At 38.6% G+C, this 26,821-nt stretch overlaps 3 protein-coding genes across 3 annotated transcripts; all 3 read right to left on the bottom strand.

The window, feature by feature from the left end:
* Positions 1 to 661: 661 nt before the first annotated feature.
* LOC140565250 (synaptosomal-associated protein 25) lies at positions 662 to 12,795 on the bottom strand. Its single transcript, XM_072691088.1, has 8 exons — positions 12,698 to 12,795; positions 7,193 to 7,277; positions 4,743 to 4,784; positions 4,069 to 4,117; positions 2,723 to 2,834; positions 1,807 to 1,944; positions 1,566 to 1,710; positions 662 to 1,438 (listed from the first exon to the last, which is right to left on the bottom strand). Exons 2-8 carry the CDS (start codon positions 7,262 to 7,264, stop codon positions 1,373 to 1,375), a joined length of 624 nt encoding a protein of 207 aa, XP_072547189.1. The 5' UTR covers positions 7,265 to 7,277; positions 12,698 to 12,795; the 3' UTR covers positions 662 to 1,372.
* Positions 12,796 to 13,534: 739 nt separating this feature from the next.
* Positions 13,535 to 20,682, bottom strand: LOC140565796 (calpain small subunit 1-like). Its single transcript, XM_072691905.1, has 11 exons — positions 20,606 to 20,682; positions 18,790 to 18,871; positions 18,614 to 18,650; positions 18,382 to 18,480; positions 16,607 to 16,664; positions 16,370 to 16,434; positions 16,190 to 16,258; positions 14,638 to 14,716; positions 14,337 to 14,453; positions 14,181 to 14,239; positions 13,535 to 14,089 (listed from the first exon to the last, which is right to left on the bottom strand). Exons 2-11 carry the CDS (start codon positions 18,834 to 18,836, stop codon positions 14,063 to 14,065), a joined length of 657 nt encoding a protein of 218 aa, XP_072548006.1. The 5' UTR covers positions 18,837 to 18,871; positions 20,606 to 20,682; the 3' UTR covers positions 13,535 to 14,062.
* Positions 20,683 to 21,647: 965 nt separating this feature from the next.
* On the bottom strand, positions 21,648 to 25,884 carry LOC140565795 (calpain small subunit 1-like). Its single transcript, XM_072691904.1, has 11 exons — positions 25,789 to 25,884; positions 25,202 to 25,275; positions 25,028 to 25,064; positions 24,784 to 24,882; positions 23,762 to 23,819; positions 23,474 to 23,538; positions 22,985 to 23,053; positions 22,641 to 22,719; positions 22,423 to 22,539; positions 22,266 to 22,324; positions 21,648 to 22,132 (listed from the first exon to the last, which is right to left on the bottom strand). Exons 2-11 carry the CDS (start codon positions 25,246 to 25,248, stop codon positions 22,106 to 22,108), a joined length of 657 nt encoding a protein of 218 aa, XP_072548005.1. The 5' UTR covers positions 25,249 to 25,275; positions 25,789 to 25,884; the 3' UTR covers positions 21,648 to 22,105.
* Between the last annotated feature and the right edge of the window lie 937 nt (positions 25,885 to 26,821).

Here is a 26,821-nt window from a genome sequence, read left to right as displayed (position 1 = left end):
CTGGAGCTGTGAGGTTAATGTCACTGTCGCATGCGCTGCAGACCTCTAAATCATAGCATGCTTGCTTCAAACAGTGTTGTGTAATCCCAAATACACACACTTTTGGCGTTTGGCTGACTGATACTGTTCAGATGTGTGCTCATAGTTGCAATACTACTAGCGGCCACATTGAATCATGAATTCTGGCTGTATTTTTGCTCATTTCTGTGAATAACAGAATGTTACACAGTATCAGAAATGACACAAGAAGGCCCATTTCAGATCCCGAATCAACTCAGTGTGATCTGAGATAAGCATAGTGATTTATGTATTAGCTTATATTACTTGTTGGCTACATTGCCCTCATTGCTCCACTTCAAAAGCTATATACTCTATCCAGCGAGATATGATATAGCATAAGGCCCCTAAGGAGCGCTCCCTACAAGCCTCCATTTTGAATTAGTTGTTTGTCGTAGGTGAAGAGAAGCATTTAAGATAATTTAGTCTCCAGCAGATGGGGCTGGTGAGAGATTTAGATCTGGAATAATTAAATATTAAAGGCATTAGAAGCACAAGGCTCTTGGGAGTGTGTAGCACATCTACTGAAAAATATGCAGTATGCAGTGTAAGAAATAATAAAAAAAGAAACAGACCAGACAGCAACACTTTAAGCATATCCAGCTTTACCCATATTTACACTTTACACAGCCTTTTTTGACATGATGCTTTTCTGTTACAACACTGTCTGGAGAACACAGCAGAACAGCATTGAACTGAAGTGTTTAAGCCATTTCAAAGAGGCACAGATATATGACCTACAGACATACTTTGCAGTGATATCTGTCATCAATAAGGAGACTTTTGACAAAGATGAAAGATGTTTTAATATTCATATATAAAACCCATTAACAGAGATGCATCACTAACACAATACAGAGATAATCCAATGATCAACCAAATGACTGGAGCTTACTTTACACCCTTAGCAAAAGGGTTCTATATACTGCCAGGAAAAAAGGTTCTAATGATTTGTAACAACATTGAAACCCATTTTGAGGCCATTTAGGCACATCACAATGTTGTCCATCATAGGGAAGAACCATTTATGCATTCACAAAGTGTTTACAGTTCTGTAAATAAAAGTGTTGCCTTTACTGAAGAACCTCTGAACGACCATTTTAAAGGTGTAGTCAAGTTAAAATGCGCGAACATGAATAGTAAATTAATACAACAATGTTAATCTTACATGGATGTAGTTTGCCTACATAATGAGCTTCATGTTTCATGTAAAATGGTTTTGAAAGTGGCGGAAAGCTTTGTGGTTTTAGTTTGTGTTCCAGAAGTGCACACTTGTGATCTGAGCGAAACCTTTTTCACAAGGGCGCCTCCGTGCTTATCTTGCTATTAGGTTGGTAGCCTTCTGATTGGCCTCACTGATGCGAGACTCGTTGACAATGGTCTACAAAAAAAGGAGACAAGAACACAATGTAATTTGTCATGTCGGTGGGTGGACCACACATGTTAAAACTGCCTATGTGACATGTACAGTACACGTAAAACTGAAAGTAAACCTAGCAGCCACTGACCTTCCCCTGAATGCGGTCAATTTGGATGTTCTGAGTATCGATTTCATTGCGTATATCAAGCGCCATGCTTCTTAAGTTGCCAAGGATGCTGCCTACATGGGCCAAATTCTCCTCCATCTCGTCCTCTCTGGCATCATTTGTTACTCTGGTGGACACACAGATAACATACACATTTATTGTCAAATCACTTTGGACCAAATGAGCACAATGTGTTGTTTTAAGGAAAGAAACATTCAGGGACCTTGTAATATATCCACCACTCATAGTCATCTTCTCTCTCTCATCCAGCACCCGAGACGGGGGCTGGGTGGACACCACCCCGTCTTGATTATTACCCCACACCTTCTTGTAGGCTCCACTCGCCTCAAAGTCCTTCAGCCTGGAAGGAATATAAGGACTAGTTAATAAAACCGACCATTTATCAGTCTCTAGTATCCTCTTCCCCTTTATGAGGGTACATGACCCCATAAAGAGGATTCCACTGAATCATTAAATCATTGAGTTGTTTCAGTCCTGAACGTATTCACAGGGTTTTCATTTGAAATGGTTCACTGTCAACAAACATGAGCTTTTTTACATATATTTTTTTACAAATATATTTTTACATATATTTATTTACATACTTATTTACTTAGGAATGGTTAAATAGTGTTAAATGCAGCTCTTGGGTGCATTAAAAGTTTCAGACATTCCTATCACCACAGGTGTAAACAAATTCTGCCACAAGCCTGACTGCCATTGTTTGAGACTGAAATGCAGAGTTTTTGAAAAATCAGTGGAGTCCCTCTTGTGGGCCCACCCTATATAATCTCCAAATATCTAATAATTACTGAATAATTAATATATATCACTTAATAATGCATTTTACGACGAACAGCTTAATAATAATCCTACTATCTAGTGATTAGCATACTCTTGCCAAGTTCTGGGGCTATTCTGTTCACATTAACATTCTTAGTTTTTAAGGGAGGAGGTTTTTCCTGGGTATGGATTTATGGGTATATACATGTATAGCTTGACAGGTACAATTAGGCAGGCAAAATTAGAGACCTTCAGACACCCAACATGAGTGACTATATGTAGGGTAAGAGGAAATGGAGTACATTTTTGCTTTGAAGTTAAAGTGCATGAACAGATGCAACTGATATGTTACATACTTATCACATGAGCACAAGCCACAGCATTTGGCCATGTCTGTGAGGTTTTTCTCAGCTTCCTTCATATCCTGATTGATCTGGTCCAGCCCCCCTTCAATCCGCTCCAGTTGCTCTGAACAGGAGCAAATGTGGTGGAATAATTAGGTTTCATGGGGTTAAAAGACAACCACACATTTCTCAACAAAACTGACACAGCTAACACACGAATAAGGACTTTGTATGATAGACCCATTGATACACAGTACACCTATAGAGGAGATATATCTAATAAGATTAGATAAAAGATCATCCACTCACATAAGGAAGAGAATAGTCAAAGAAAAGTATGTGGAAAAAAAAACGGAACAAAAAAAAATATTAAAAGATAAAGAGAAGATCAAGATCCACTCTCGCCTCAGATCTAAAAACACCTAAAGGTGTTTCTGGTGTTTCTGTAAATCTGAAAGGATGGGGAGGTGCTCAAGCAGGCAATGCTGAGAATCGCAAAGAGTCAGAAAAGAACATTTACAAATCCAACTGCTGAAGCTGCTGCTTTTCTTCAGAACAATGGACTGAGCACCCACCGTCCAGACCTCAGCATCACTGAATGTGGGACAACTTGGAAGGTGAGAAGCAGAAAATGCTCCAGCTTTGGATAAATCTCCCTACAGAGGTCTGCAAAAAAACGTTTCAAAAAATGGAAGCAGCAACAAAAACAAAAGCTAACAAGATATATGTGACGATAGAAAATGAATTGCCATTTTGACAGGAAATTAAATACCTGAAGGGCGGACAGTACTGTACACATACTGTAGACAGATCAGCCATGACATTAACACCACCGCCAGGCATTGCCTGCTTGAGCACATCCCCATCCTTTCAGATTCTTTTCGAACAGTACAATACTGTCCGCCCTTCAGGTATTTCATTTCATTATATTAAGTAGGTCCCTCTTGTGGTGCCACAACAGATCTGACCATTCACTACATGGACTTCACAAGACCACTGAAGGCATCCCTCTGGCACCAAGACATTAGCAGCAGACCCTCTTTATGAGGAGGGGCCTCCACAAGAGCCTTGAATGTCCATGAACTTGTTCTTTCTTGGACCACTTTTGGTAGGTATTGACTACTGCGTACAAGAAAACCCCCACAAGACCTGCCTGATGTTTTGGAGATGTTCTGACCCAGTCGTCTAGCCATTAGAATTTGGCCCATGTCAGAGTGTCTCAGATTCTCAGATATTTTTCCTGCTTTTAACACATCACCTTCAGGAACTGACTGTTCACATCACCTAATACTAATGTAATGGCTGATCATTGTATATTAATAATTCATTGAGGATAGAGTAGATTGCTGTGTCATTACCGTCTTGTTCATTCAGCATGACCAGTGTCTTGATCCCTGCATCTTTGCTCTGTTGAACATATTGAACAGAACATTATATTAGACATATGACATATGAAAAACACTCAATATGAAAATACATTTAAGTGTACAATTAAATTGCACAGTAAAGTGCACTGGGACTGGAGGTACATTTACAGGCTATACATGGCATGTTCTTATACTAATAAAATACTATTGAGTGGGTAAGCACACTGTATGAGCACACAGAGAAGGAAGTACACTATCAGATTTAATATTGTGTGGGTTTCTCCCTAATTACAAAGAGCATGTGAGCATGTGTGCATGTGTGTGTTTGTACACATCGCAGGTGTTCTTATTTCCAGCTGCGTAGTGCTGTGTTTGTGCCCAGGGGTCAGCACAAAAGAGTCATTTTCATAGGAAACAAAGAACACAAGCCATTGTCCATTGGTGTCTATCATGGCAATGCGTCTGGATACATACAACAGCATTTCACAGGCCTGGTAATAAACTCAGAGCTCACTCAGCAGGGAAATGCCACTGACACTGTCTCAGCCTTTGCACTGAGGTGGTCTTTAACTTTTATTTTAAAGTTTGTGCTGGTGTGACATACAAAATGGACTTGATTGTAAGACCATAGATACATTTGGAAAGACAATGACAATGTCTCTTACCTCTTCTAACAGAATCTTCATGTTTCTGGTGAGCTCTAGTGACTGGAGACGAAAGAAAAAACACATGAGAATCAAAACATTATGAACACTCTACACAACGTACGCACTCCTTTACTTGGCAGTAAATGTTGTCAGTAGTCATTCATTTATTTCACTGAAACCAAATGTTAAGTCACATCCTGGACACCTCCTCTTCCAGACACTCCCCTCGGGTAGAAGACTGCGGTCCATCAAAACCAGCACAACACGTCATGCTAACAGCTTCTTCCCCAGAGCTGTAGCGCTCCTCAATCACAGTGGTCACCTCCCACTGTAAACCTCTAAACTTACAACTGAACTGTACCAAACCGGACTGAACAGTTATTTGCACTCTGCCTATTTTGCACTATGACTATTTGCACACCTGTACAGATGTCCTTTTCTTTTCTGTAAATATATTTTTCAGCTCTTTATTACCTTTATTACCTTTAGTACTTTCTACTTTTTTTTAATTTATCCCCTACCCTATTTATTGTTTAGTGTCATTTTCCTTTAGTTTAAGACCGTGTTCTGTGTTTCTTTGTTACTTGTCATGCGTGTTGCTCTCACCAAGACAAATTCCTTGTATGGGTAACATACTTGGTGAAATAAAGAGATTCTGATTCTTCTGATTCTGACTTGCAGTCTAGCACCATTTGTGTAGGAGATTATGGAGTGTTTGTCATATTCCCTGCAGGGCAGTGACTGGGGGATACAGCAGACCTGCAGTAACCTTTACTAAATGGAGCGGCAGAGATGATGTCACTGCTGATGGACAAGTACACTGAACAGTAATGATTGAGACATGCATGCTCATTAATCTCCTAATCATACTGTACACAATCCTTGCAGTACAACAACAACTTGCAGTGATGAACATGTATTAATGTTCTAACACCTTTATTGAGAAGGCCTTAACATTTGCTAATGAAACTATATTTAGCTGTAGATGGTTAACTGAATAATAATAATTCTTCTGTCACAGTGATCATGATTAACTGCTTGTAGCTTAGTCCCACAAGTGAGATATTTTACTCTCATAACTTGCAGTTCTACAGCTCTTACTGTACAAGTTGCAGTTCTTAGTGGACAAAGAGTTTCATAATGGGATGAATAAATGGGTAACAAGCCTTCTAAGGAGTTAGAACGTGTAATTGTAGCTAACAATAAAATTGTAAATCAATATGTACTTCTTACTCGTAGTTCCATGAAACAGAAGTGAATAGGTTCTGTGGGAAGTGCAGATTTTTTAACTTTTAGCTGATTGTGTTTCCTTAAGGTTTCAATTGCAATTGATATTTGTGTAAAATATTTTATTTTGATTTGCTAAAATATTTTGTTGTGCATTTAGTCTTGCTTTGAGGCTTAGGATGCGTATACTGCATACCTTCAAGGGCAATTCCTTCACGTACGAAGGAAAATCCCCTTGTACATGGTTCTTTGATGTTCTTTGGTGCCAAGTAGGGCTGCTCAATGTATCGTTTCAGCATCATCATCGTAATGTGGACATGTGCAATAGTCATATCACAGGATGTGCAATGCCATGTAAAACTGTATTTAATTAAATGTTTTAAATAAACCTTTTGCTGCTTTATGCAAAGGGGAAAATTTCACTGTTCATGACACGTTAACACATTGAGTTCTGATAAAATCTGGTAAAAATTCCTTTGTATTGTTAATATAGAAAAAATATATGTGCAATATGTATTGCAGAAACAAAAATGCAATTGCAATGTCAGTTTTTTCAATACCAAGTCTGAGAACTGTCTCTGAGAACTGTGAGCCTAACATTGTAATTAACACTTATATCCCTGTAAAATTCCCTGCAGAAGAGAACTGCTATAACAAAACATGGGTTATTTAATGGTTAATAGAATTCGATTGATGCAGCATCCTTTAAGGAACTTTAGGTAACCTGTTACAATCGGCTCTGTCTCGCACCTGTCTAGTCAAATAGCCTCTTCTCAGTACTATGTAGAACCCTGTAAAATGAAAGTAAATGTAATTCAGTGCATAACTAGCTGTGTAGTTGAACATGTAATTACTTGCAATGCCAAAACAAGACTCCATCATGGAGAATCTTATTTATCTCTAATTTATTATTATCTCTAATGCAGTTGCATTGGTTTTCCAACAAAGTCTGTATACAACCAGCACCAATCAAGCATGTTCACAGTCATCATTTTCTTCATTGCTGTTCAAAATGTTGTGAGAATATAGAATTGTGAACTTAATGGAATTATGGGCTGAGTGTAGTGTAACACAGCTGTTGAACTGTACAAAAAACACGAATGCAAGAGCTTTAGAGCGGCAGAGTCAAATGCTTACAGTATGAAAACCCACATTTGACCTCAGAAATGAGTGGGTGTGGGTGATGTGCAACTCTGTCTGTAAAAGTTTTCTATCGTAAAATACGTTGTTGGTGGCATTACCTCATCTGTCACCTGGTCGGCCCTCCTCTGGAGCTCCTCTACTTCAGATCTCAGGGGGTTGTCAGCAGCCATATTAGCTTCAGTGCTATAGAGCAAAAAAAGGAAAAGACAAAGAAGGAGGGGAGCACGGTTATTCTTAGAGATGGGACACCCTTCTCCATGGCTCAGGCTAGGAGGTATAATTGGTCTGTTCCCACAGATGAGAGCACAAAGAAGTTGATAAAGTAAACACTTCAGTAAATAAGACCCCAGCTAAACCCGCTGCGGAGTCTGAGTCTAGTGCAAGCAGCCACACTTTGCCTCACACAGCACAGCGGTCATTATCCATTAATTACAGGGTGAACAACAACTCAAGGATGGCGATGGTGCTAAATTACAATGATATCAAACCTATGGTTATCTTGGAACACTGTGTTTGTTGAACATCTGATGAACAAACACCTTCACCATAAGAAGAACAACATGTTTTAGAGAAAAACAAGAGAGAAAGTGTTAAAGATAAATAGTGGAGCATATTGGTTTCAGCACATAATTGCTTAAAAAAGGGCTCCTGGATAGATTTTACATTTGCATTTACTTGCATTGGCTGATACTATTATACAGAGTGACTTACATTTGAATCAGTAAAATCACTGAATGACTGAATCAATGTAAATTTCAACCCCAATTTGCTGTGATATGGAGTTTGTAATCCTGGGTTTGATACATCATCTTTATATTTTTAAAGGCTTCACTGACTTTCTTCAAACTCAGAGAGAACACATGGCAAAGACCCTTATAAGTATATGTATGTAAAAATATGTTCTTATTTTGGTATGAAAACTGTTTTAATGTTTATCTTTTTACTGTAATTTTCAATTGAACCCATAAAGTTTTTTTTTTTAATTAAAAAAACAAGCCCCATAAATCAGTGGCTAACCAGAAAACTCTTTAAGGCCAATGTGACTCACCACAATAACATGTTTTCCTTCTGCACTGTGATGTACACTGTGACATAAACAGCATAAGGGAGGGTCAAGCTCTGCATATACTTTTGTTGTTAGTTAGGGGGAGGTAAAACATTATTTTATTGGTAATATTTCCTACCTGCTGGTGCATAGAGACATAATCAAAAATTCAATCCAAAAAGACATTTTGAAGGCTGGGAAAACGTCTTCACATTTTGAAGACTATATTGTCCTATATTTCAACAAGCAAGGTAAACAAAAAGTAATTTTTTATATGCAGGTTTACTCAGTTATGCAATCATATTCTGTCCTTTGTATGAAGATCAACAGAGTTTTTTTTTATGACTTTTATTTTCATGATTTTAAATTTAAGAATAGAACAATAAGCATCTGATCCTTTGTAGAGCAGGCTATCACACAGAAGACCTGCATATGCTGAGACTGAATGCAAGTATAATTACATCCTAATTACATACTGCCTTTGCCAAGACAACATACAGGGAGGCCCATGTGCATAAAAAGGCTGTAATGCCTTTATCACACAATATAGCTGAAAATACTCTAATGTTAACCCTCACAGTTATGGTTTCATTTTAAATCCAAAGTCAAAATGAGAAGAATTGCAAAACTACAGTCAGTGCTTCATGCTGTACATAACAGGCACTATACACATATGTTTCAACAGTTATGTATTGATATGATGCAAGCACACTCTAAACAGACTATTTTATTGTCTGTTTTTAAATCAAATCTGTGTGTCTAGTTAACAACAGCTCTTTCTTTAGTTTACATTTAACATAACAAGTGTGTTATTTTATTTAACATGCATCAGAGGTGCTATACCTATGAGACTACTTCAACCACATAATCAGATAACATCCACTGTAACCTTTTGAGAAAATGAGTAAATAGTTGTGTACTGTAAGTACTGCATATTTTGTGTATTTTATATTTACATGTGCTGGTACTAGTGGATCAGACACAGCAGTGCTGCTGGAGTTTTTAAACACCCCAGTGTCATTGCTGGACTAAGAAAAGTCCATCAACCAGAAATGTCCAACCAACAGCATCCTGTGTCATTGCAGTGCAGAGAATGACCCACCACCAAATACTACCTGCTCTGTGTCGGTTCTGTGGGGACCTGACCATTGAAAAACAGGGTGAAAGGAGGCTAACGAAGTCTGCAGAGGATGTAAAGAGAAAAGTTCATTCCAAACCAGGAGTGGTCATAATATTCTGATATGACTGATATGATATGCTGAGATCAAGATCTTAAACTTAATCTGATCTTGATCTAAACAAGATCTGAACTTAATCGAAGGCCATTTTCTAGCAAACCACGCCACCAATATGACAACCCTTAGGATTTATAAATAGATTCTGTTTTGTTGGTAAAAAACACAATATAACATCTAAATAAATACAGATACACTAACACTGAACAACAGGTGGACATTAAGAACTCATGCAACTGTTGAAATCCATAGAGTGCAACCAAGGTAACATCTGTGTAACCTATTTGTCAAATGTCAAATAAGATCATGGAGCTCCATAGACACTGATCTTCCATTACACCACCTGCCTAATATGGAGTAGCTCCTGTAAGTTTCAAGGTGGAGCCACCATATGTGCCCATGGCCCTGTTGCTGGTTCACCGGTTGCTTTTTCTCTGATTACTTTTGGTCAGTATCGACCACTGCATACCAGAACCCCCCCCCCCCCCCACCACCACCACCAGACCTGCCTGATGTTTTGAAGATGCTCTGACCCCCCAGTCTGCTTTTAACACATCCCCTTCAAGAACTGACTGTTCATGTGCTGCCTAATATATCCTACCCCTTGACAGATGCCACTGTAGATGAAGATAATCAATGTTTTTCACTTGTCCTGTACTAATGTTATGGCTGATCGGTTTATTACAAAAAAGACACCTTTTAGCCAGTGAAAAGGAGCTAAACTAGATATTGGTGTAGCTACTATGCTAACTTTGGGTTTCAGGTCATGGCTCTTCTTAGCTGGCAAGTCATTTATGTTATTTTAATTATGAGTTCCCCATTCTTTCCATTTTAACAGGTGCCACTGTAGAATGCAAGCAGGTGTGTTTATAACATGGGTACGATGGTCAATGGAATCTACAATGGAAGTGTCCATTTACTGTAAGCTTAAGACTTAAAGACAGGTGATTTACATTTAAATAGAAGGCATTTAGCAGACGACTTACAACAGTGCTTTACTGTTACTCAGAAAATACCCTTAGCTAGTTTGTATCGGCTAGGATCCAAAAGCGCTCTATTTTGTAGTATCTAAGCTCTAAGCCAGTAAAGTCAGTATAGATTCCCCAGTACTCAGTACTCTTGAAAGGGGGGGGGGGGTGTCTTCTTTTGGCATTTTTAGACAACAAACAACTCTGCCATTCGGACACCCAGGGGAAGTTTGTTCGAAGACAGAACACAGTGATAATAAATATATATATAATTTTTAGTTTTATTGGAAATTGTACTTAATCTTAGCATTTCTAAGCCATTTGCTCCCCATTTCTCTGTTTTCACCTCTGACTGCCTGCGTCTTGGTTATGGTTGAATTTGAGATTAAAACTTTAGTCTTTTAAATAATATGATGCAACGAATAGTGCTTAGTGTGATCAGGGAATTTAAGTGGCAAGATAAAAAGGTTACCATCCAGTTCAGGTTGACTCATTCTGTCTCTCACATCCAGCTTGTAGTTCCATGGAATTCAATTTAAGAATAAAACAATAAGCATCATTGGTTGAGCAGGCTATCACACAGAAGAGCTGGAGATGCTGAGGCTGAATGAGAGTATAATTACATTATAGTTACATAATTACAGACTGTCTTTGCCAGGACAACATGCTGGGAGGCACAGCTTGTGAATCCGATGGGCTGTGATGCCTATATCACCCACTATAGCTGAACATTATCTTATACTACATTTAACATTCTGCATTTTAACCTCATAATTATAGTTCCGTTTCAAACCATACTGTACATAACAAGCAGCATACACATACAATTTAACCAGCTGTGTATTGAAATGACGATACGACCCAAAATGTGTTAGAAGTGCTCATGAAAAAGTGTATTGTGTATTTTTGAGACCAAAAATTCATTACATGACAAACTGAATCGTTGCTATCACACAAAAACCATGTATCTCCATTTTTCCTTTCCTTATTTTCACTTTTTGACATAATGCTAATCTGACAGTGGTTCTTTACATTGTGTCAAACTTGCTCCAAACATTACTTGTAATAAAGATCTTTTACATTGACTTCTACTGTAGGCTTTTCCTCCTCCCGTAAAGTTACCTTTTTGGAGGCACGCCTTTTTTGCCTGCCAGCAATGATTTGTAATAGTTGTAAGCTAGACAATAACAGGTTTGTAGGACGTAGGTTTATTTATGCAATCATCAATGTGCATCAGACTCTCTCTATCAACTAAAAGCCATGATGTGCTCAAAGGTGCAATACCATGGACCATGGTTCCTGAAATTGCCCCAATCAGCTGGACATTTGAACAGACTGATGTCCATAATGTTAGCTGAACCTGCTTAATTTCAGCTACAGTAAACTATACTATAGTAAAGCTGTGGTATAACTAGGAGTGCCAGAAGTGTAGTCTCTATTAAACCTGATATACCTTCATAATAAATAATCTGTCCATAATGTTGGCTGAAACTGCTTTGTGTCACCTATAGTAAACTATACATTAGTAAGGGTATAGTAAACTATGAGTGGCAGGAGTGCAGTCTCCGTTAAACCTGATTTACCTTCATATGATACAATCTGATGTCTTAATGTTGGCTGAAACCGCTTTGTGTCACCTATAGTAAACTATGGCAGGTGCCAGAAGTGCAGTCTCCGTTAAACATGATGTCATTTATGAAGCATATTTTTATGTCTCATCATCAAGGCCCTAAATACCAACCTGTAAAGGTCAAGATGTACCCCTATGAGTGTACGGGAAATTCCCCGGGGCAGACCATCCTACTGTATAATTCATCAGATTGACTTGCACATGGGTGTAAAAGCCACAGGTGGAATTTTCACATTTCATGTTTAATGATGTTTGTCAAGCACAGCTGTGACAGATGCTGAATGTTGAGTGCTGTCTTGGATAAACACTCATAAGGACATGCGTGGTCAGAAACAGCCCTCATCCAGACAGAATTGGTGAAGAACAGCCACACTGCAGCCTACATCATACTGCTCACACAACAAGCACGACAATGTCCATTCTCCTTTGCACAGTGCACAGTAATTGTAACTGGGTGTATTTATGGTCTTGCTCTCCTGTTAGAGGTCGAAAACAAGAGGAAGACTAACACGTCTGACGTCACCTTATCACCCGTACATCCATCGCGTAGCTTTTACTGTGAAATAAAACTTTTCCACACGTTTAAATCCTCAATTGTAGACTGCGTTTTCATACGACCAGCAATGCCACGGCTTTGGTGCTTTATCTTTATGTATATTTTACAGACTAAAGATGGTCTAAAACTTTTATTAAGCTAAAATAAAGCGAAATTCAGAGCGACTCACCTCTCAGAACAGGGAAAACGGGATGACTGTGTAGCTTCCACTTGCTTTACCTGCTTCTGAGACAAAACACCTGTGTTTGCACACGGATGTGATTTTTAGCATCGTTCAGTCACTCTGCCCCTCTCTAGCTCAGGTGAAGCTGAAGTCACGCCCATTACGCACGCCGCTTTGCTATTGGTTGGTGCGGTTATTACACCTAGAAGCCGATTGGCTGTTGAAGTGTCAGTAATTTCTAACAAAGCTCAGATTGCTGTCTGGGGTTACCCAGCAACGGTTATCTAGGTTCTCTCGTCAAAGATGGCTTTCTTGCTTAATAAATAATTTTTATTATTGTTTTATAATATATTTTTAAATAATATTTTTTATAATATTATAGGCTAATCTGTATGATCATCGATATATATATATATATATATATGGTATTTTGTCTGGACAACGAAATTAGACTCATCCATAGATATATAAAACGAAATTAGACTTTATTATCAACCTGCATTTGACTGATTTATCTTTTTAATATTAATATTGTCAACAATCATTAAAGCAGATTTTTTGGAGGTTCTTCAATTTGAAACTGTGAAAAAACCTTTTAAGATGCTTTGTGGATTCTTCAAGGAAATTTTAGTTTTTTATTTTAGAAGAAAAAGGTTCATTGAATGTTCCTCTACGCACCTTTACAGTTCCAAACTGAAGAACCTCCAAAAGTTCCTTAAGGAGTTTATATTTTTAACTACTTAACTGACTGTACTTTATTCAGAAGGTACCTCAGAAGTGTTATAAATAGTCAAGTCAAGTCAAATGTATTTGTATAGCGCTTTTTACAACTGTTGTTGTCACAAAGCAGCTTTACATAATTAGTAATTAGTAAAAGACAGAAAATCATAAGAAATATCATAAGAAGACATGAAGGATCCAAGACCCACAGTGAGCAAGCCAACAAATAGTGCTTTGTTGGAAAGTAGACAGTTTTAATGCAATTAACTCTGCTTCCATTGAAACCATAGGAAATGAGAGTGCTTACCATTGCAGCGTGTGATATTACAGTACAATCTGTTGGGTAGGGCCAACAGATTACAAGATAACTGAATTTACAAATTAAATCTGGGTTCAACATAATGTAGCAGTGCTTCAGAGTACTACTGCTGTATGATAACTCTTCAGATTTGAGCATTAGGTAAACACAAAGGTGCCCTCTAGTGACAAGATACTGAATAATCTATACTGCCATGCTGTCAACAGCCAAGCCCACTTTATATAAGCAATGGAAAAGTGTATTTCTGATTATGTAAACAAGTTTAAGGTTAAATCAGAGGCACATTTTCTTATGTCTGAAAACAGAACTGTACAGAAATGATTCCTCTTGATTTAGGAGTACATCATCAGTTGCAGCCACTGTGGATAGAAAGAAAACAGAAATGATATAAAAAAAATGTATTACTTTAATTTCAGCACTGTATGATTTGGCTATGTTTAGCTCTCAAACCTCTTTGATGTTGACTTTGACCATACCGGTGTTGCCCTTGTCAAGCGTTTTAAAAGCACCTGTAGATTTGTATAAATGTCTTGCATTAGGTCAAGTCTAGGAAAGGCCATATGAAAAATGAGGTTAAGTATGTGACAACAAGAAAAGCCAACTTACGACACATTGCGTCCAGTCGCACCAGGCACCCAATGTAGTTGTCAAAGTCCATGTTGCCGCTTTCGTCACTGTATCTGCGAATTATCATCTGGAAGAGTTGGTCACTGAGAGGAAACCCTGAAGACAGATTGGGGAGTTATTATCTTTTCCTTTTTTAATTTAGTTATTTCCAATTCACATCCACTAGCAAGGGCTCCCCCTTTCATGCAATGCTGTGAGTGCTAGTCTCTATACTGTGTTGTTGCAAACACTTCACAACTGTTAAACTAGTTTGAAGCCTAGAAGTGCCTGAATTACTAACCTGCTGCTCTGAATGCAGCCGGCAACTCATCAGCCCCAATCGTCCCAGATCGATCTGCATCATATGTCTTATAGACACTCTGTACCAGACAAAAGTCAGATTATTTAATGCAATTCTACCACAAGATCACATTGTGAGTATAGCCTATGCATCTCCTATGCTTTATTTTTGGCCTGAGGTCCACTTTTGGGTGGCTTAATGTAACAATAGACCATTTCCCTCTCTTAATCCTTTAGAATTTAACAGGAAGCCTATATTCTGATTCAGAAAGCAGCCCAGGCTTAAATAATGCTTATACTTTAAATGTGAATGGGCAGGGCTAAACTAATATAGACCAAGTGGGCAAATATAAGTAGCACTCAATTTGAAGGGGATTCAAGAGGTTGTCACCTGGTTTGATACCCCAAGTGATCCTATTGTCAGGGTGGCCATGTTTGTGGTTTACTGGTCTAATCGGGCTTGTTTCAAAAATGCTTTTTTGAACAATTTGTAAGCAAACTTCCAACTGGAATGTTTTTTTTTGTTTTTTTTTTGATAGACCTGGCAACACTGCCCGTCTGGCCAAACATTATTTTCAGACTAACATGTTGAGAAACACCAGCAAATAAGCAAGTAAGCAGCAGTTCTGTGAATAGAAACACCTTATTCATGGGCTACAACAGCCAAAGACCACCTCAGGACTTAGTATACATGCTTCTTCACTTCAGATTCCGGTTCTGCATCTCTCAGCTTGCCCAGAAATGCATGTGAAAAATATATCCTTTAGTGGTGGCACAAAGCATGAATTACACCTCCAGACTGTAGGGGGAGCCCAGGAGCAGGGGGAGCCCAGGAACAGGAAATGCTCATTCTTATGCTGCTTTTAATCACAAAAGGAGCTCTCACCCACACACCTCCCACAAGGTTGAACCTCTGCCTGCAAAAATTTTACTTTTTACCTTGACACCTTGGAAATTCTCTTGCTTACAAGTAGAGGCCCACCTGACCTGGCCCACCTCAGTGTGGAGGTTTCAGCCCACTGAGTGTTTGGCCATTGCGGCCTTTACCTCATTACTGTGCAAAAATATTAACCACCCAGTACAGAAGAGGTACTCAATGGCCCACCTGTTTCACCTTTGGTAAAGCAGTCATAGTGTGGCATCCTACGCCATCCTACACCTCTTAAGCTCTTATGTTTGCTTACCACCAGGATCTAACTAATGACATTAAGGATAGGCTTCCAACCGGTGACACTTCTGACTCTAAGGTATTGTACAAGCTCTCTTTTAGGTGCTATAGAACCAAATAGATAGTTTTATATTGAAACATCTACAACAGGTTTTCCAGCAATGTGAAGACCAATTTAGGCAAAACAAATTAAGCACCCAAATGGCTCTATATAGAACAAGCGTCTTTACCAAATAACTCTTGAAGAATCATTTCTCCAGGCAAAGAAACATTTAAGCATCCAAATGGTTCTTTGAGTTGTCGTAGCTCTATACAAAACCATTGCCTTTACTATCTTATCTTACTAAGGAACCCTTGAAAAACCTTCCAAATGAAGCCCTCTTACCTGCCACTTTTTAATATTGTTCCACAGATACTTGAACTCCTGAAAGCCCAACTTCCCAGAGCTATCAGTCTGTTTAAGAAGAGTTAAGGTAAATGTGAGTAAAATCTTCACTTTTGCACAATATCTAGAAATCAGTTGCAAAGAAATACACAAGATTATCATGTTTGTGTGAGAGGATACATCCATTATTGCCACCATGCTCCTGCAAGATTCAATTGAGAAACCATCAGACTTGAGGTCTTGATCTAGAGATGGGCAGAAGACACATAAGTGGTGTTGTGGCAAGAATCATTCTGTTGTAGTAATGGGAATCATTTCTCCATCATGGGTGTGTTCTTCACAGGAATATTGGCTATAAATAGTGATATTCTTCAGAGCTCTTAAGTTCTTGTTTAACATTCAGCTAAGCACACTTACGTTTGGTCAGAATCTTATTGAGAATGTTCATCAGCTCATTAGCACTCACTTCCATATCCTGTAATAAAAAGTAACACAAAAAGGAGTAAATTTTGTGGTTCACCACAAAATTGACACAGTGGATAGACTAGTTCAGGCTCGTCTACTCATTTTTGGTGTGAACATTTTGTGACGGATTTACAGTAGAAATGGGCTAAAATGACTCTACATACACATTTTTTTTAATTATTGTGCATTAATATCCAAGATTCCCTACAGGGATACATCAGTCAATATGAACCCTGGCTAACAGTAATGTGCCCATATCCCCCTATTTAAAAACCATGAATGAATAAATAAGAAAGTTCAACATTAAAAAAAAACACAGCACACAGTAGGATCACACTTACCTTCGCTTTGAGTGGACAAAAGTATTGGGACACATGCTTATTCATTGTTTCTTCTAAAATGAAGAGTTTATGCTGCTTTTCTTGGAGAAACTGTCTCTAATGTCCACACATTACTATGAGGATTTGATTGCAGGAAGTTCAGGATGTTGAATGTTCACACCCACACCCACCACCACCTCATCCCTACTCCCCATCTCATCCCAAAAGTGTTGTATGGCTACCATCATTCCAAAGAACACAGTTACACTGCTCCTCAGCTCAATGCTGGGGGGATTTACACCCCTCTGGCCCACACGTGGAATCAGGCATGGTGCCAGTAGTTTCATGTTTATCCGCTCCAGGCAGTCATATTCTATTGCCCATACTTCTCTACCGGGACTAGAAAAGCAGTGTGTGTGAATTTTTTTTTTCATCTGTGTCAGCAATGGACACTACTTAAAGTAGCAGAATGCACTCTTTAGAAGGGGTGCCCTCAAACATTTGGACATAAACTGTACATTATAAACACACCCCACCTTTTAAACTATTTTACCTCCCTAAAACACCCTGCATTACAATGGTAGGAATGTGCTAAAGAAGAAGAACCAGTCGTGCTTCCTAGCCAAGCAATCAGGGAGGATTTACATGCTCTGACCACTCCCTCATTTTCTCAGGTAAAATCAGAAATGAACCCACAGACCTACAAATCATACTAAATCAACATGCAGCGGACATACTGATACACATTTCGTCTCCAAAGTGGCAAAGTTGAAAAGCAAAGTGTATGGTACAATATATAATAATATAATATATATTAAAATCGATCTCAGATACATATAAATTCAAAACAACTGAACATTTAATGAAGGGGAGCAAATAACCTATTTTGACCCCAGGCAGAAAGTCAAACTTGCCTTTACATGCATGATATAAGCAGGTTAGCTTAATCCCCTGTGGGTATCTACTGTAGCTCTACATACCTGCAACTAACCGAAGTTAACAGGACCAGGCAAGTATGCATGCTGTAGCTTTTTATAATTTATTTAATTATTTAATTACCAACCACTATATACAGGTGCTTTTAAAATGTTAGCTAAAGATCAGAACTTTCAGATAAGTTACACACAATACTTATTTCTGTGGAATTTTACCATATCTATTATCAAGGTGTTTGTTGTTTTTTTTTCTTAGAAGCATTATGTGTTTTAATGAATGTGTTTTCTGTTTTTTTTCTGATTATTATTTATAAAACAACAGGGGGGAGGGGTGCTTTAATTAGGCATATGCACTTGTGCATCTGCAATTCAATAATGCTTGTCACGGATGGGGGATGTCAGTCAGTGGCTGTGCCCGTAACAGTAAACATGTCTTTTTGTCCTCTGCTGGCCTAAAGGTATTAGTACTTACATCTCCAGCAAGCTGCAGGAAAACCTTCCGAAACTGCCTTTCCTCCTCGCTCTCATTCTGCTGAGCATGAACATTTACTTGTGGTCTTCTGGCAGGAGGCTGGGACAAACAGAGACAGTACATACTCTGAGCAACATCTACAGCTAATTCACAACCCTAAAGCTGGATTGGTGAATCTCGTAGTCTGTTAATACAATGACAACATGCTAAGAAAATTATAGGCACAACTCACTGGTTCAGAAGGACCAAATTTGGCAGGATCAACATTGCTGTGAAATGTATAGACAGGAGCAAAAAAAAGGGCAGTTAAATTACAATAACTGGAAGAAATGAAACAGTGTTAAAATAAAGATTCAGATATATTTACACTACATATTCTAGACATATTTGTAGCTGACGTCTACCAACCTTACAACATCGATAATCCCTCCTATGATTTTGCTGGCCAAAAACATGGTGGTTGTGCAGACAGAGGTACAGGTCTGCAAGTCTATAAAGACAATGTAATCAATTTGTAAGAAAGAATGCCTGATCTTATTGGAAACATATTGGATAGTTAACTGCTTAAAAAATCTGCATCAGCATGCTCAGATTCAACTGATATCTGAAACCAATATGTGTTGATGTATTACTGCATTTGTAACTCTATATAAATAAATGTACTATTTTTATGCAATAATCCAGGTAGATGCAATCCTAATTTCTACATTTAATTAATGTTGGTGTATTGGTATCAGCATCAGCAGATATGTACATGAAGAATATTGGAAATTGACCCAGAGTTCCCTTAGAAGTGCATGCCTATTATTAAGTCTAGCAATGCCTTTCTGACAATGTCAACAAACTTAGTTCTGACAGATACTTTGCCCATTTTTGTCCTTTCTAAACACACTTTCATAACATCAACAATCACAATCATCAGTTTGGCCTGTGTCAAAAAAAAGTTCTGGTCACCTCTACATCTCCAGCATCGGCCTATTCACAGATGGTTTGACATTTGCATCCAGGGTTTGCTGTTATTTTGGGAAAACCCATTCGTTACTCCACTTGTGTAACATTGCCAATGCCACTGTTTCCAACACAACGCCTAAGCATGATAGATCCACCCCCATACTTCCCTGTTGTCTGGCATAGATGTTCTGTAGTGTACTTCAAAAATTGTTTTGTGAGGAGGTCGCAGGAAAAGTTGCACAGTGGAGTAGCGCATTACCACTCTTGACTCAGTTACTAGTCTTGGCAGTCACATGGGGGGCAGTCATCTTGACCTCCACCGTGTGCCAGTTCTTAATAACACTCCACTGTGCTGTGAAATATTATTTACTACTGTTCACTACTTTAAATATTCTTTCAAAAAGAAATCTGAGCCCAAATTCAATGCAAGAACTCCAGTTTAAGGGAATGAGGGCACCAGTGGAAAAGCACATGCAGTAAAGTACCAATAAAGCCGTTGTTTTAACACAACAGAAACCTGCTTTACCTGAACACAGTGCCCACTCAATCATCAGAGCCCTCCCCGCCCTAAAAAAGTGCAGCGGTGTATGTGCACTTTTACAGAGTCCTGTAAGCATCTGCATTCACTGAAGTGTAGTTCGGAAGAATACAGTGTATTACTAGCCTACTGCTCAAACTGCACTTTTACAGAGTCCTCTAAGCATCCGTATTTACTATAGTAGAGGTGTATTACTAGTCAACTGGTTAAAATGTAGTAAGTTCCACTAGGCCGAAGGCTAAAGTATGTGTGAGCTACACAAATGGCTGTACCTAGATATGCAAGTTTGCAAAGCAGCATGAGGCAACCAACAGAGTTTAAAAAAGGCAAAATTGGTAGCTCTACTTCAGGTAATTGTAATTATGAGCTGATTCATGTAACTTACAACTATTTCAGTCTTTTATCTGTCCATCCACTATGTGGTTTGTGACAGGAAATAAAAATGTTATTATTAATTGAAACCCTTCTAAAAAAACACACAACATCTTACTCTGTCTGTTTCTTCTTTATATTTCACATGCATTGTATACACTGTAAAATAGACAGATGATTTAACCTAAAATCTAAAATCCTATGTTAAGTTATCAGAACAAGAACCTAATATTCTGAGACCAATTAACACACATTTTAATGCAACAAGTAAACAAAAATATGTAAGTTTGAGAGCATATGTATTTAGTAGTGTACAGACAATTATAGCTTCTATAAAGCTGCAACTGTGTGCAAGCGACTCACCTCTCCAAAAACTGGAAGACTGTGTAGCTTCTACTTCCTTCACCTGATTCTCAGACAAAGCAGTTTCAGCCTGTGTTCGCTCACAGATGTGGTTTTAGCATTGTTTACTCACTGTACTCTTCTCCAGCTCAGGTGAAGCTAAAGCCACACCCATCCTGAATTCTGTGCTCTGAATGGTTTGGTTTACTGCCAATTACATTTCTGCAATGTGATTGACTACATGCATTTTCATTGGTTATAGCAATCCTGTACTGTGATTGGCTGGTTCAATTTCATGCTTTGATAGGCCAACTGGATTCTTACTTGAATCTGACTAACTGACTTACCCTCTCTGATTGGCTGGTTGGAACATTTTTGAATCCTGTACTCTGATTGGCTGGTTCAATTTCATGCTTTGACAGGCCAACTGGATTCTTACTTGAATCTGACTAACTGAGTTAGCCAATCTGATTGGCTTTTTGAATCCCTCGCACTAGTGGGTGGTTGGAACCTGCATGCTGATAGGTTTTTTGAATCCCACACACTGATTGGTTGGTTCAATTTCATGCTTTGACAGTCCAACTGGATTCTTACTTGAATTTGACTTTGAGTTACCCAATCTAATTGGCTTTTTGAAATCACACTCCGATTGACTGTTTGAAACCTGCCTTTTGATTAGCCACCTAAATCCTGCAGTCTGCTTAGTTAGTTCAAAGATGTCCTGTGATTGGTAGGTTGAATTAATATTTTATTTATAGTCATCTTCAATCAGAATCACTGTTAAGTAGTAATAGTCTTCAGTAAACGACTCTGGGAGATATTTTTCTTCCTTTTCTTCACTAAAAATGAAAACAGCCTAATAATAAAATTCTCTGTAAACAAAGATATTGTTCACAAACAGTACAAAGCTCTCTCTGATGGCTAAAGCAGGTAACAGGGTAAACAATTTATACAGAGTTTAAAGTAGTCTTTGTTTAGTCTTTTTTCTTTTGTTATTTCCTGTCTCATTTTGTCCACTTCAAAATACAGATACATGCCAAGCAGAACAACATCACTCACTTAATTTGTTATAAAGAAAAAAACATTTTATTACACATTTTTGGAAAACCAGAGGAATTGAAGTGTGTACCAGTGCCCGTGGTAAAACGGTACAATCTACTGGGTAGGACCCAACATAATTACAGGTTTACTAAATTACCAAATTAAGTTAGGCTTCAACTTAATGTTGTAATGCGGTGTACTGAACCTTGTTATGACTGAAAATAGCTGCTCCATAGAGTTTGAGTGCTGAGAGCAGCTGAGAGCTTTTAGATATAAGCATTATGTAAACACATAGGTGCCCTCTAGTGACAAGATACTGTGTAATCTGTACTGCCATGCTGTCAACAAACTAAGCCCATTTAATCAGTAATGAAAAAGAACATTTCTGATGAAATAAACAAGGGTGTTGAACCAGAAGGACATTTTCGGATGATGGCAGCCAGCAACTGGTAAAACCAAAGAGAGATGGTTTCTCTTGATTTAGGAGTACATCGTCAGCTGCAGCCACTGAGGATAGGAAGAAAGAAAAAATATGAGACAGAAATTCTAATTTTAGCAACACATGGTGTGAATTTAGCAATATCTTCTGTTGCTGCTGGCAACAGATTTGTCCAGGGCTACGTAAAAATAGCTGTCATACCTCTTTGATGTTGACTTTGACGGTACCGTTGTTGTCCTTGTCAAGTGTTTTAAAGGCACCTGTTCAATCATATAAATATTTTGCATTAGGTTGAGTCCAGAAAGATCCATCTAAAAAATGAGGTTAAGAGCATGTGACAGAAAGTACACAAACTTACGACACATAGCGTCCAGTCGCACCAGGCACCCAACGAAGTTGTCAAAGTCCATGTTGCCGCTTTCATCGCTGTACCTGCGGATGATCATCTGGAAGAGCTGATCATTGAGGGGAAACCCTGGAGACAGAGCAGGTAGATGTTGAAATTCTGCCGACAGACTCTGTCCACTATACAACAGTCAAACCAGTTTGAGGCCTAGAGGTACCTGAATTACTAACCTGCTGCTCTGAATGCAGCCGGAAGCTCATCAGCCCCAATTGTCCCAGATCGATCTGCATCATATGACCTATAGATGCCCTGAACCAGACAAAAATCACATTCATGCAATTCTATATCAAAACGGTGTATAGGTCTAGATTAAGTCTGTTCTAATATTCTAATGTAAAGCTCAATTTTTTAAGTTTTTTCCATTATAGGTAACCAGAGACATAACTAATCCTCACTGCACGCAACCACTAACTTACTCAATCAATCTATAAATCAAACAACTATAAATTGTGAACTGAACTACAGTACAGTCTGCTCAGTCAATACTACAATTAGAACAGTACAGCTTATTTACCTGCCACCTCTTGATATTATTCCACAGGTACTTGAACTCATGAAAGCCCAACTTTCCAGAGCTATCACTCTGTTTCAGGAAGGTTAAGGTAAATGTGAGTAAGATTCTGTTCAATTCAATTCAAATGTATTTGTATAATGCTTTTTACAACTGACATTGTCACAAAGCAGTTTTACAGGAATCAGTAATAGGACAAAAGATCAGCAAAACCATAAAACACAAACATAAGAAAACCACAGTGATCAAGCCAAAGGTGACAGTGGCAAGATAAAAGTCCCTTAAAGTGGAAGGATAAAACCTTGGGAAGAACCAAGACTCTCAAGATTCTCCTCTGGTCAAAAATGTATTCAATTATGGATAAAAGGTCACTATAAAAAACATTTCTTTTGCCATGCTAGTTCTACCATGCTCTACCAATGTCTTATGATACAAAAAATACCCAAGGTATTTTTGTCATGCTGAGATTATGATGTTTGTGTGAAAGGATACATCCATTACTGCTACCATGCTCCTGCAAGACTCAATTGAGAAACCATCAGTCTTCATGTCTTGATCTAGAGGTGGGCAGAAGAGACACAATGCTGAGTGCTGTGGCTTTTGTCAGTGGCCATTATCTGCATTACTTTATTTGCAGGGATAATTCTGAGTATGATTCATAAGGAATGTTTCTCCTTCAAGGGTGTGTCCATTGCATGAATATTGACTATGATAAGTCAATAGAGTTTTTAGAGACACTCTAAAGGAGTTACTCTTTAACCTTCTGCGAAGCACACTCACGTTTGGTCAGAATCTTATTGAGAATGTTCATCAGCTCAGTAGGACTCACTTCCATGTCCTGGAATAAGAAGGAAAACATGCATGGAGTGTATCATTCAAAAGCTCACTAAGAACAATCATCATATTTTAAAACTTTCTTAAAAAGCCATCAAGGTTTTATTCAAACTGAAAAAAAAGTTTAACTAGGCAAAGAACCATTGCAACATTTACACTGATCCACCATAACATTAGCACCACCTGCCTAATATTGAATAGGTCCCGCTTGTGCTATAAATACAGATCTGAGCACGGAGGCATGGACTCCACAAGACTTCTGAAGGCGTCCTATGCTATCTGGCGTTAGCAGCAGATCCTTAAGTCCTGTAAATTGTAAGGTGGGGTCTCCCTGGATCACCTCACCGAGTCTTATGTGCCCATGACTCTGATGCTGGTTGTCCTTACCTGTTGTCCTTTCTTGGACCACTTTTAGTAGGTAATGAGCACTGCATACCAGAAAACCCATACAGTACCTGTTTTTCTTTTATATTGTGTGAACATTTATGTGAATGAACTTCTAAAAATGGTTCAGTCAAAACAAATAAATAATGGATTTTCCTTGAGATCATATACATCATGGGCACTCCATACCCTTTGACCTGCCACAAACCCACCCAAGACACCTTGTGTCACAAGGGCGGGAATGTGCTAAAGAGGAGGAACCAGTTATATTTTCTAAGCAAGGAATGAGCAAGAATTTAATGAGCAAGTTCAAACTGCTCCCGTTTCTCTGTGAGAATCAGGAATCAACCCACAGATCTATAGCTCTTCCAGTCAACCAACACGCAACAAACTTGTTGCTAACCATAGGTGCTAAGACTATCCAGGGCAGCAGGACAAACATGCCTTTACATGTATGGAAATAAGCAAGTCTGGTTTATCTCCTGTGGGAATCAACTGAAACTGTGTCCACATACAGGCCCGTAGGTTTCAAGAGGTGGAAGATCTTTTTAACCTCTGTAGGTCTAGAGGTATGAAGTACTTACATCTCCAGCAAGCTGTTGAAAAACCCTGCGAAACTGCCTTTCCTCTTCACTTTCATCTTGCTGAGCGTGAACATTTACTAGTGGTCTTCTGGCAGGAGGCTGGGGCACACAGAGTGAACGCAAACTGTAAGAAACATCTACAGCTGTTCCACAAGCCTAAGGCTGTTTTCTGTGAGTCCTTTCTATCTCATCCATTATACAAGCAATGACAACATGGAGGTACAACATAGTAGCAGTAACTTACTGGTTCAGAGGGAACAAACTGAGCAGGGTCAATATTGCTGTGAAATGTAGAGACAGGAGAAAGAAAATGGCAGTAAATTACAATAAATGATAGAATAAAATGAGACTTTCAAAGAAAAGATTTTCCACTGAATCCATAACATCTACAGTAAAAGATACCAAAGGTGCTACCAACCTCACAACGTTGATAATCCCTCCTATGAATTGTCTGGCCAAATACATGGTGGTTGTGAAGATAAAGGAACAGGTCTGCAAGTCGATAAAGACAATGTCGTAAAGCTTTTGTGAGTCCAGCAATGTCTCTCTGTTGAAATCCTTTCAGCCTACAAGCTCACTGCTTCTGAAAAACACTGCCTCTTACAGTCAGTTGCTCTCCAGTTTTTCACTTCCTGTATACCCGTGTACTGTTTCAGTGTTTACACTAATGCCTAGATAAACAAAAGGCTGTTTTTCTGACACTGAAATATAGTCTCATCTCTGCATAACCACACTCTTAGTCCTCCATGGCTGCAGATGTTTCAGATTTGGATGTAGACTGGACCTGAATTATGATTCTTGCTGTAGTCAACTCAGACTATCATCATAAACAGGATACAAGAAGCCTCTAGAGTGAAAGGAACTTTGACTGTAAGCAACTGCAACGCTTGTACACTTCTCAAGGTTATAGTAGTCTAACTTCACTTCCTGCAAACACAACACAGATCAAACACAGCAGTGAAAACCTTAAAAGGCTTTGGAATTCAAAGTCAGAGCAAGACTTACCAGATCAGTGGAATGAAGGATCCAGTGGAAAAACACATGCAAAAAAGGGAGGGTATGAAGTGTTTTACCTACAGCTCACACTGCAAAAGCCTGCTCTACCAGTACACAGAGCAAACTTGATCATTACAGCACTCCCCGCCCTTACACAAAGCACCAGTAAATCTCAGGGTCCTACAACTCTCCAGGTTCGCTGTAGTGGAGGGAAGAAACAATGCAGTTCATTACAGCCCAACAAAATGTGATATGAAAAATGTGTGATTTCTGTTCGGCTATGATGGCAATGAGGAATTTGCCATCTACAAATCTGGCATGTATACAACAGGAAACAAAGAGAAGACAAAATATTTGCCACATGATCGTTAGACTTTGAAATAGCTAAACCACAATTGCTGTGAGTCACGCTAGTTAGAACTGCAGTTAAAAGCATATGTCAGCTATAAAAGAGGTCATTATGTTGGTATGTGAAATTTGGAAGCAACATGGGGCAACTCACAGAAGAGCAACCAACAAAAGCAACTAACTAAAGAGTTTAATGTGATTCAATACTAAACTACTCAACACCAAATCAACTGCCTTTACTAGCCATGGCAGATCCCACCATTAACTCATTACAGGGAGGTAGCGCCACAAGCCCCATTACTACTGAGCATTTTGCTGTTAGTCTAAATGCAATGAAAACTACTGTGAAATACAAACCGGATTCCAAAAAAGTTGGGACTAAAAACTGAATGCAATGATGTGGAGATGGGAAATGTCAATATTTTATTCATAATAGAACATAGATGACAGATCAAAAGTTTAATCTGAGTAAATGTAACATTTTAAAGGAGAAATATGTTGATTCAAAATTTCATGGCGTCAACAAATCCCAAAAAAGTTGGGACAAGTAGCAATAAGTGGCTGGAAAAAGGAAACTGAGCATATAACGAACAGCTGGAAGACCAATTAACACTAATTAGGTAAATTGACAACATGATTGGGTGTAAAAAGAGCTTCTCAGAGTGTCAGTGTCTCTCTGAAGCCAAGATGGTAA

The sequence above is a fragment of the Salminus brasiliensis genome, chromosome 11, assembly GCF_030463535.1.
Source record: "Salminus brasiliensis chromosome 11, fSalBra1.hap2, whole genome shotgun sequence".
Taxonomy (NCBI): Eukaryota; Metazoa; Chordata; class Actinopteri; order Characiformes; family Bryconidae; genus Salminus; species Salminus brasiliensis.
Note: the sequence above shows the minus strand (reverse complement) of the source record. Positions and strands in the feature narration are given on the sequence as shown.